General features: G+C 40.7%; 1 protein-coding gene across 2 annotated transcripts in view; it reads left to right on the forward strand.

Annotated features, from left to right (window-relative positions):
- cfap57 (cilia and flagella associated protein 57) overlaps positions 1–8340 on the forward strand; it is a 38342-nt gene extending 30002 nt beyond the window's left edge. The window contains exons 20-23 of one of the 2 annotated variants that reach the window (XM_029648303.2): positions 4318–4452; positions 6219–6362; positions 6759–6888; positions 7512–8340. In XM_029648303.2, coding sequence (XP_029504163.1) covers positions 4318–4452; positions 6219–6362; positions 6759–6888; positions 7512–7690 — 588 coding nt within the window. In that variant the 3' untranslated portion in view covers positions 7691–8340. Of the gene's footprint in view, positions 1–4317; positions 4453–6218; positions 6462–6758; positions 6889–7511 lie in introns of those variants that run through there. The other variant, XR_003861993.2, reaches the window with a different exon arrangement.
- The last annotated feature ends 1785 nt before the right edge of the window (positions 8341–10125 follow it).

Here is a 10125-nt window from a genome sequence, read left to right on the forward strand (position 1 = left end):
TTATGGGGCCTGTCATGCCAAATACTGTTTATTAACCATTATATTACCAGGGAAAAATACAAAAGATAGTTTTATGGGGCCTGTCATGCCAAATACTGTTTATTAACCATTATATTACCAGGGAAAAATACAAAAGATAGTTTTATGGGGCCTGTCATGCCAAATACTGTTTATTAACCATTATATTACCAGGGAAAAATACAAAAGATAGTTTTATGGGGCCTGTCATGTCAAATACTGTTTATTAACCATTATATTACCAGGGAAAAATACAAAAGATAGTTTTATGGGGCCTGTCATGCCAAATACTGTTTATTAACCATTATATTACCAGGGAAAAATACAAAAGATAGTTTTATGGGGCCTGTCATGCCAAATACTGTTTATTAACCATTATATTACCAGGTATATTGACAGAAAATGCATACAGTTGAAGTCGTACGTTTACATCCACTTATGTTGGAGTCATTAAAACTAGTTTACATACACTTAGGTTGGAGTCATTAAAACTAGTTTACATACACTTAGGTTGGAGTCATTAAAATTAGTTTACATACACTTAGGTTGGAGTCATTAAAACTAGTTTACATACACTTAGGTTGGAGTCATTAAAACTAGTTTACATCCACTTAGGTTGGAGTCATTAAAACTAGTTTACATCCACTTAGGTTGGAGTCATTAAAACTAGTTTACATCCACTTAGGTTGGAGTCATTAAAACTAGTTTACATACACTTATGTTGGAGTCATTAAAACTAGTTTACATACACTTAGGTTGGAGTCATTAAAACTAGTTTACATCCACTTATGTTGGAGTCATTAAAACTAGTTTACATCCACTTAGGTTGGAGTCATTAAAACTAGTTTACATCCACTTAGGTTGGAGTCATTAAAACTAGTTTACATACACTTAGGTTGGAGTCATTAAAACTAGTTTACATCCACTTAGGTTGGAGTCATTAAAACTAGTTTACATCCACTTAGGTTGGAGTCATTAAAACTAGTTTACATCCACTTAGGTTGGAGTCATTAAAACTAGTTTACATCCACTTAGGTTGGAGTCATTAAAACTAGTTTACATCCACTTAGGTTGGAGTCATTAAAACTAGTTTACATACACTTAGGTTGGAGTCATTAAAACTAGTTTACATACACTTATGTTGGAGTCATTAAAACTAGTTTACATGCACTTATGTTGGAGTCATTAAAACTAGTTTACATCCACTTAGGTTGGAGTCATTAAAACCAGTTAACATGCACTTAGGTTGGAGTCATTAAAACTAGTTTACATACACTTATGTTGGAGTCATTAAAACTAGTTTACATCCACTTAGGTTGGAGTCATTAAAACTAGTTAACATACACTTATGTTGGAGTCATTAAAACTAGTTAACATACACTTATGTTGGAGTCATTAAAACTAGTTTACATCCACTTAGGTTGGAGTCATTAAAACTAGTTTACATCCACTTAGGTTGGAGTCATTAAAACTAGTTTACATCCACTTAGGTTGGAGTCATTAAAACTAGTTTACATACACTTAGGTTGGAGTCATTAAAACTAGTTTACATACACTTAGGTTGGAGTCATTAAAACTAGTTTACATACACTTATGTTGGAGTCATTAAAACTAGTTTACATACACTTATGTTGGAGTCATTAAAACTAGTTTACATCCACTTAGGTTGGAGTCATTAAAACTAGTTAACATACACTTAGGTTGGAGTCATTAAAACTAGTTTACATACACTTATGTTGGAGTCATTAAAACTAGTTTACATCCACTTAGGTTGGAGTCATTAAAACTAGTTAACATACACTTATGTTGGAGTCATTAAAACTAGTTAACATACACTTATGTTGGAGTCATTAAAACTAGTGTACATCCACTTAGGTTGGAGTCATTAAAACTAGTTTACATCCACTTATGTTGGAGTCGTTAAAACTAGTTTACATCCACTTAGGTTGGAGTCATTAAAACTAGTTTACATCCACTTATGTTGGAGTCATTAAAACTAGTTTACATACACTTATGTTGGAGTCATTAAAACTAGTTTACATACACTTATGTTGGAGTCATTAAAACTAGTTTACATACACTTATGTTGGAGTCATTAAAACTAGTTTTTCAACCACTCCACGAATTTCTTGTTAACAAACTATAGTTTTGGCAAGTCTGTTAGGACATCTACTTTGTGCATGACGCAAGTCATTTTTCCAACAATTGTTTACAGACGGATTATTTCACTTATAATTCACTGTAACACAATTCCAGTTGGTCAGAAGTTTACATACACTAAGTTGACTGTGCCTTCTAGAAAATTATGTAATGGCTTTAGAAGCTTCTGATAGGCTAATTGACACCATTTGAGTCAATTAGAGGTATACCTGTGGATGTATTTCAAACTCAGTGTCTCTTTGCTTGACATCATGGGAAAATCAAAAGACTTCAGAAAAAAGTCTGGTTCATCCTTGGGAGCAATTTCCAAATGCCTGAAGGTACAACATTCATCTGTACAAACAATAGTATTCAAGTATAAACACCATGGGACCACGCAGCCGTCATACCACTCAGGTATGAGCGGCTCTGACGTACTTTGAACGTACTTTGGTGCGAAAAGTGCAAATCAATCCCAGAACAACAGAATCTGGGATGTGAACAGCATGTGAAGATGCTGGAGGAAACAGGTACAAAAGTATGTTTATCCACAGTCAAATGAGTCCTATATCTGCATAACCTAAAAGGCCGCTCAGCAAGGAAGAAGCCACTGCTCCAAAACTGCCATAAAAAAGCCAGACAACGGTTTGCAACTGCACATGGAGACAAAGATCATACTTTTTGGAGGAATGTCCTCTGGTCTGATGAAACAAAAATATAACTGTTTGGTCATAATGACCATCGTTATGTTTGGAGGAAAAAAGGGGAGGATTGCAAGCCGAAAAACGAAAAACACCATCCCAACCGTGAAGCATGGGGGTGGCAGTATCATGTTGTGGGGGTGCTTTGCTGCAGGAGGGACTGGTGCACTTCACAAAATAGATGGCATCATGAGGGTGGACAATTAAGTGGATATATTGAAGCAACATCTCAAGACATCAGTCAGGAAGTTCCAAATGGACAATGACCCCAAGCATACTTCCAAAGTTGTGGCAAAATGGCTTAAGTACAAAGTCAAGGTATTGGAGTGGCCATCACTAAGCCCTGACCTCAATCCTATTGAAAATGTGTGGGCAGAACTGAAAAAGTGTGTGCGAGCAAGGAGGCCTACAAACCTGACTCAGTTACACCAGCTCTGTCAGGAGGAATGGGCCAAAATTTACCCAACTTATTGTGGGAAGCTTGTGGAAGGCTACCCGAAACGTTTGGCATGACAGGCCCCATTCCCATCACTGGGAATATGATGAAAGCTGAAATAAATAATTCTCTCTACTATTATTCTGACATTTCACATTCTTAAAATAAAGTGGTGATCCTAACTGACCTAACACAGGGAATTTTTACAAGGATTAAGTGTCAGGAATTGTGAAAAACTCAGTTTAAATGTATTTGGCTGAGGTGTATGTAAACTTCCGACTTCAACTGTATATTGTACACCAAGGTCCTGGGGAAGAGTTGCAGGGTAGGTAAGGAAATAATGTGCCTATTTGAAAGCATTAAAAAAAATAGTAGCTCGCAAAGTTTCATAAAAAATAAAAAAAGTAGCTCTCATGCTGGAAAAGGTTGGAGACTGCTGAGTTCAAAGACATAGCCCAATGTTTACATATTTTGCAATACTCATCTCATATGTATATATTTTATTCTAGTCTACTGTATCTTAGTCTATGCCGCTCTGACATTGCTCGTCCATATATTTATATATATTCTTAATTCCTTCCTTTACTTTAGATTTATGTGTTGTTGTGAAATTGTTAGATATTATTTGTTAGATATTACTTATTACGGGGCGGCAGTGGATATATTGGTTAGAGCGTTGGACTAGTAACCGAAAGGTTGCAAGTTCATATCCCCGAGCTGACAAGGTACAAATCTGTCGTTCTGCCCCTGAACAGGCAGTTAACCTGCTGTTCCTTGGCAGTCATTGAAAATAAGAATTTGTTCATAACTGACTTGCCTAGTCAAATAAAGATAAAATGAACTTGCACTGTTGGAGCTAGAAACACAAGCATTTCGCTACACCCCCGCAGTAACATCTGTTAAACACCTGTATGTGACAATTAACTTTTTGATTTTTATTTGATGCTGTACATAAACAAAGTATATGAATATATCTGTCTGGTAATTCCAGAAACTGTCATGGTGTACTCTCTCTTCACCCAGGTGAGGGACGTGGAGGCCCTGGTACGCAGGTTCAAGACAGACCTCCATAACTGTGTAGGCTTCATCCAGGAGCCTAAGAGGTTAAAGGATAGTATCAGAGAGCTCTATGACCACTATGTCCAGCAGAGTGATGTGGTGAGATTACGTGCCAGTGAACGCGTGCGCACACGCACGCACGCACGCACGCACACACACACATACACACACACACTCTAAAAAGTATTCTGTGTGGAAGGTTATGGCAGGACGAGACAGGACGATGATGCGTGCGCACACACACACACACATACACACACTCAAGTGCTGCTCTGCATGCTGGCTCACAGACACACAATTAACACACATTAGTTGGATGCATTTCTAAAATGTTTTTGATAAATTACCACTTTAAGGGAATTAATTACCAGTTAGCATCCGGAATAAATATTCAGGAAACACAAATACACACATGCTAGTAAAATGAATATGTGTGTATGTAATGTGTGTGTGTAATGTGTGTGTGTGTGTGTAATGTGTGTGTGTCTGTAATGTGTGTGTTTGTGTAATGTGTGTGTGTGTGTGTATTGTGTGTCTGTAATGTGTGTGTGTGTAATGTGTGTGTGTGTAATGTGTGTGTGTCTGTAATGTGTGTGTATGTGTCTAATGTGTGTGTGTGTGTGTAATGTGTGTATGTAATGTGTGTGTGTGTAATGTGTGTGTGTAATGTGTGTGTAATGTGTGTGTTGTGTGTGTGTATTGTGTGTGTGTGTGTGTTGTGTGTGTAATGTGTGTGTGTTGTGTGTGTAATGTGTGTGTGTGTAATGTGTGTGTGTGTAATATGTGTGTAATGTGTGTGTGTGTAATGTGTGTGTCTGTAATGTGTGTGTTGTGTCTGTAATGTGTGTGTGTAATGTGTGTGTTTTGTGTGTGTAATGTGTGTAATGTGTGTGTTGTGTGTGTTGTGTGTGTAATGTGTAATGTGTGTGTCTGTAATGTGTGTGTGTAATGTGTGTGTGTAATGTGTGTGTGTAATGTGTGTCTGTAATGTGTGTAATGTGTGTGTAATGTGTCTGTTGTGTGTGTAATGTGTGTGTTGTGTGTGTAATGTGTATGTGTAATGTGTGTGTCTGTAATGTGTGTGTGTAATGTGTGTGTAATGGGTGTAATGTGTGTGTAATGTGTGTGTTGTGTGTAATGTGTGTGTGTGTGTAATGTGTGTGTGTGTAATGTGTGTATGTGTAATGTGTGTGTAATGTGTGTGTAATGTGTGTGTTGTGTGTGTAATGTGTGTGTTGTGTGTGTAATGTGTGTGTAATGTGTGTGTTGTGTGTGTAATGTGTGTGTTGTGTGTGTAATGTGTGTGTAATGTGTGTGTTGTGTGTGTAATGTGTGTGTTGTGTGTGTAATGTGTGTGTGTTGTGTGTGTAATGTGTGTGTGTGTAATGTGTGTGTAATGTGTGTGTGTGTAATGTGTGTGTGTGTGTAATGTGTGTGTCTGTAATGTGTGTGTGTAATGTGTGTGTTGTGTCTGTAATGTGTGTGTGTAATGTGTGTGTTGTGTGTGTAATGTGTGTAATGTGTGTGTTGTGTGTGTAATGTGTAATGTGTGTGTGTAATGTGTATGTGTAATGTGTGTGTTGTGTGTGTAATGTGTAATGTGTGTGTTGTGTATGTAATGTGTGTGTAATGTGTGTGTTGTGTATGTAATGTGTGTGTAATGTGTGTGTTGTGTGTGTAATGTGTGTGTTGTGTGTGTAATGTGTGTGTGTAATGTGTATGTGTAATGTGTGTGTCTGTAATGTGTGTGTGTAATGTGTGTGTGTAATGTGTGTGTGCTGTGTGTGTAATGTGTGTGTTGTGTCTGTAATGTGTGTGTGTAATGTGTGTGTAATGTGTGTTGTGTGTGTAATGTGTGTGTTGAGGTGGACATAGTGGGTGTGGACGCAGACATCCAGAGGGAGTACAGTCGTCAGAGGGAACACCTGGAGAGGAATGTGGCGTCTCTGAAGAGGAAGCTGGCCAAAGACACAGAGGTCCACCGGACAGAAAACGTCAAGATCATGAAGGTGGGAGGGAGAGACGCTCGCTAACACCAACCGAAGCCCCGTGGGCAAAATGGGTTGAGAAAAGCCTTTGAAGACAATGCTGCAACGTGAAAAACCAAGGTTGTGTTCAGTAGGGCACACTGTAGCAAAACATTTTGTAACCGAAAATGACAATCTGTTCTTATTGGATAAATTCAGGTTGTACCTACCCAGTTAAACACGTTTCCCCCCTGCTGAACATGACTTTTCAACCAGAAAATGATGATGATGTCTACAACCCAATTTTGAGAGCTGGGAATTTACCTTCTGTGATATATAGTGTGGTTTATTCACATTCCATATTCCATGAATTAAATGATATTTCAAAATCCTAATTTCAGTTTAGCACTGATGTTCAGTTTCATGTCTCTTTTCCAGGAGAACGTGTCTCTGATAAAGGAGATCAATGATTTGAGGCGGGAGCTGCGTCTGGTGAGGACTCAGGTCCACGACAATAAGAGCCAATCAAGCATCAGCAAAAAGAAACTGAGCTCCTCAGACCTCACCGGTGACTGGACCCTCACACACTAACAATATCTGATATTCACTATAAACCAGATAACAGTTTGACCTGAGAGTTGATCTGTTTCTACTTGTTTTATCGGTTCATCCTGCGTTCACACTTCTGACCTTTATTTGACCTTTTTGTTCTGTCTTCAATAATGGAATCCTTTTTGGAAAAAACATTCTGTAAACTTTGGTGCAAACGCTTAGCTAGTAAATTTAGTCCCCTGTTCATCTTCAATAGTTTTGAACGCGTTCTTGTTTCTATGTAGTGATGGAACAACTTCCCATGCATTCTAAAATGAAAATTAATTAATTAATTAATTAACATTAATGCAAGAAAAAGCATGATATGACCCTCTTGACCACTCTGCATCACCGTAGTGTAAACCTCTGACCTCTGTGTCCCCATAGTGCTGACCTCTGATCTGTATCCCTATAGCGCTGACCTCTGTATCCCATAGCACTGACCTCTGACGTCTGTATCCCCATAGCGCTGACCTCTGTATCCCGTAGCACTGACCTCTTACCTCTGTATCCCCATAGCGCTGACCTCTGTATCCCATAGCACTGACCTCTGACCTCTGTATCCCATAGCACTGACCTCTGACCTCTGTATCCCCATAGCGCTGACCTCTGTGGAGGGGAGGGGTTTGGTGGCGAGGCTGAATTTCGAGGAGGAAGCGGAGCGTATCATCCAGCTGCAGCGCGTGGAGATCCAGAGGCTGAAGATGCAGATGCAGGGCCAGAGCCACCCCCTAATACCCCCCTCTAGCAGCACCAAGCTGCCTGTACTCACCACTTGATCCTGGGGGAGGAGAGGAGGGTTGTGATGGTTACACGAGTTAAGAGTTATTGGTTAAAAGTTATTGTTTTTCTTTCAAATCATTTAGCAGAGTTTGATTGAGATTGCCTGGCACAATGGAGTAAGTAGAACAGACCATAAATGTGCAAATCCAGCATTCCTGGTTGGCTCAATCAAACGCTGAGCGAAAATAAATACTGTTTGAACCCAGGTCTGATTAGGATCCTGAAGGAACTCAGTTTTAATGGAATGAACCTGACATTGGTGGACATGAGAAGTAGATTTGGTATATACCCAATGAACTACATACATGTAGAGATACATGTACTGATTATACATGGAGGTAGTCGAGCTGAGGGCATCGAGCCTGGTCCCAGATCTGTTTGTGCTGATTTGCATGACAACGATCATAGGAGTTGGCTATGCAGCACAAACTGATCTGGGACCAAGCTAGAAGCCACCTGCAGAAACACAGGGCCAGGGATTGATCAGGTGTCTGCCCACAATATCTATCACATAGTCACACTGAGGGAAGCATTGAAAACACAATTTCAACAGTCAAATACGAGCAGAGTGTATTTATATTATATAGTCGGGCAATAAGAAGCTATTTGTTGTTATGTGTGATGTAAATAAAGATTTTAAAATGTTCCTGAAATATGTGTTTGGATGTATTACACATCATGTGGAGAGGTAGGTAGCCTAGTGGTTAGAGAGGTAGGTAGCCTAGTGGTTAGAGAGGTAGGTAGCCTAGTGGTTAGAGAGGTAGGTAGCCTAGTGGTTAGAGAGGTGGGTAGCCTAGTGGTTAGAGAGGTAGGTAGCCTAGTGGTTAGAGAGGTGGGTAGCCTAGTGGTTAGAGAGGTAGGTAGCCTAGTGGTTATAGAGGTAGGTAGCCTAGTGTTTAGAGAGGTAGCTAGCCTAGTGGTTAGAGAGGTGGGTAGCCTAGTGGTTAGAGAGGTAGCTAGCCTAGTGGTTAGAGAGGTAGGTAGCCTAGTGGTTAGAGAGGTAGGTAGCCTAGTGTTTAGAGAGGTAGCTAGCCTAGTGGTTAGAGAGGTGGGTAGCCTAGTGGTTAGAGAGGTAGGTAGCCTAGTGGTTAGAGAGGTAGGTAGCCTAGTGTTTAGAGAGGTAGCTAGCCTAGTGGTTAGAGAGGTGGGTAGCCTAGTGGTTAGAGAGGTAGGTAGCCTAGTGGTTAGAGAGGTAGGTAGCCTAGTGGTTAGAGAGGTAGGTAGCCTAGTGATTAGAGAGGTAGGTAGCCTAGTGGTTAGAGAGGTAGGTAGCCTAGTGGTTAGATAGGTGGGTAGCCTAGTGGTTAGAGAGGTGGGTAGCCTAGTGGTTAGAGAGGTGGGTAGCCTAGTGGTTAGAGGTGGGTAGCCTAGTGGTTAGAGAGGTGGGTAGCCTAGTGGTTAGAGAGGTAGGTAGCCTAGTGGTTAGAGAGGTAGGTAGCCTAGTGGTTAGAGAGGTAGGTAGCCTAGTGTTTAGAGAGGTAGCTAGCCTAGTGGTTAGAGAGGTGGGTAGCCTAGTGGTTAGAGAGGTAGGTAGCCTAGTGGTTAGAGAGGTAGGTAGCCTAGTGTTTAGAGAGGTAGCTAGCCTAGTGGTTAGAGAGGTGGGTAGCCTAGTGGTTAGAGAGGTAGGTAGCCTAGTGGTTAGAGAGGTAGGTAGCCTAGTGATTAGAGAGGTAGGTAGCCTAGTGGTTAGAGAGGTAGGTAGCCTAGTGGTTAGAGAGGTGGGTAGCCTAGTGGTTAGAGAGGTGGGTAGCCTAGTGGTTAGAGAGGTGGGTAGCCTAGTGGTTAGAGGTGGGTAGCCTAGTGGTTAGAGAGGTGGGTAGCCTAGTGGTTAGAGAGGTAGGTAGCCTAGTGGTTAGAGAGGTAGGTAGCCTAGTGGTTAAAGAGGTAGGTAGCCTAGTGTTTAGAGAGGTAGCTAGCCTAGTGGTTAGAGAGGTGGGTAGCCTAGTGGTTAGAGAGGTGGGTAGCCTAGTGGTTAGAGAGGTGGGTAGCCTAGTGGTTAGAGGTGGGTAGCCTAGTGGTTAGAGAGGTGGGTAGCCTAGTGGTTAGAGAGGTGGGTAGCCTAGTGGTTAGAGAGGTGGGTAGCCTAGTGGTTAGAGGTAGGTAGCCTAGTGGTTAGAGAGGTAGGTAGCCTAGTGGTTAGAGAGGTGAGTAGCCTAGTGGTTAGAGAGTTGGATTTGTAACCGCACGGTTGCAAGATCGAATCCCCAAGCTGACAAAGTGAAAATCTGTTGTTCTGCCCCAGTTAACCCACTGTTCCTAGGCCGTCATTGAAAATAAGAATTTGTTCTTAACTGACTTGCCTAGTTAAATAAAGGTTTTAAAAAATGTGTTGTGGAGTATGGGCACAGCAAGAGTTGACTGTAGAGTAAAATAAAACTCAAATACGTATTCAGTATTCCACTGATAATGTAATGATAACAACACCTAGTTA

The sequence above is a fragment of the Oncorhynchus nerka genome, linkage group LG20 (assembly GCF_034236695.1).
Source record: "Oncorhynchus nerka isolate Pitt River linkage group LG20, Oner_Uvic_2.0, whole genome shotgun sequence".
Lineage (NCBI taxonomy): Eukaryota > Metazoa > Chordata > Actinopteri > Salmoniformes > Salmonidae > Oncorhynchus > Oncorhynchus nerka.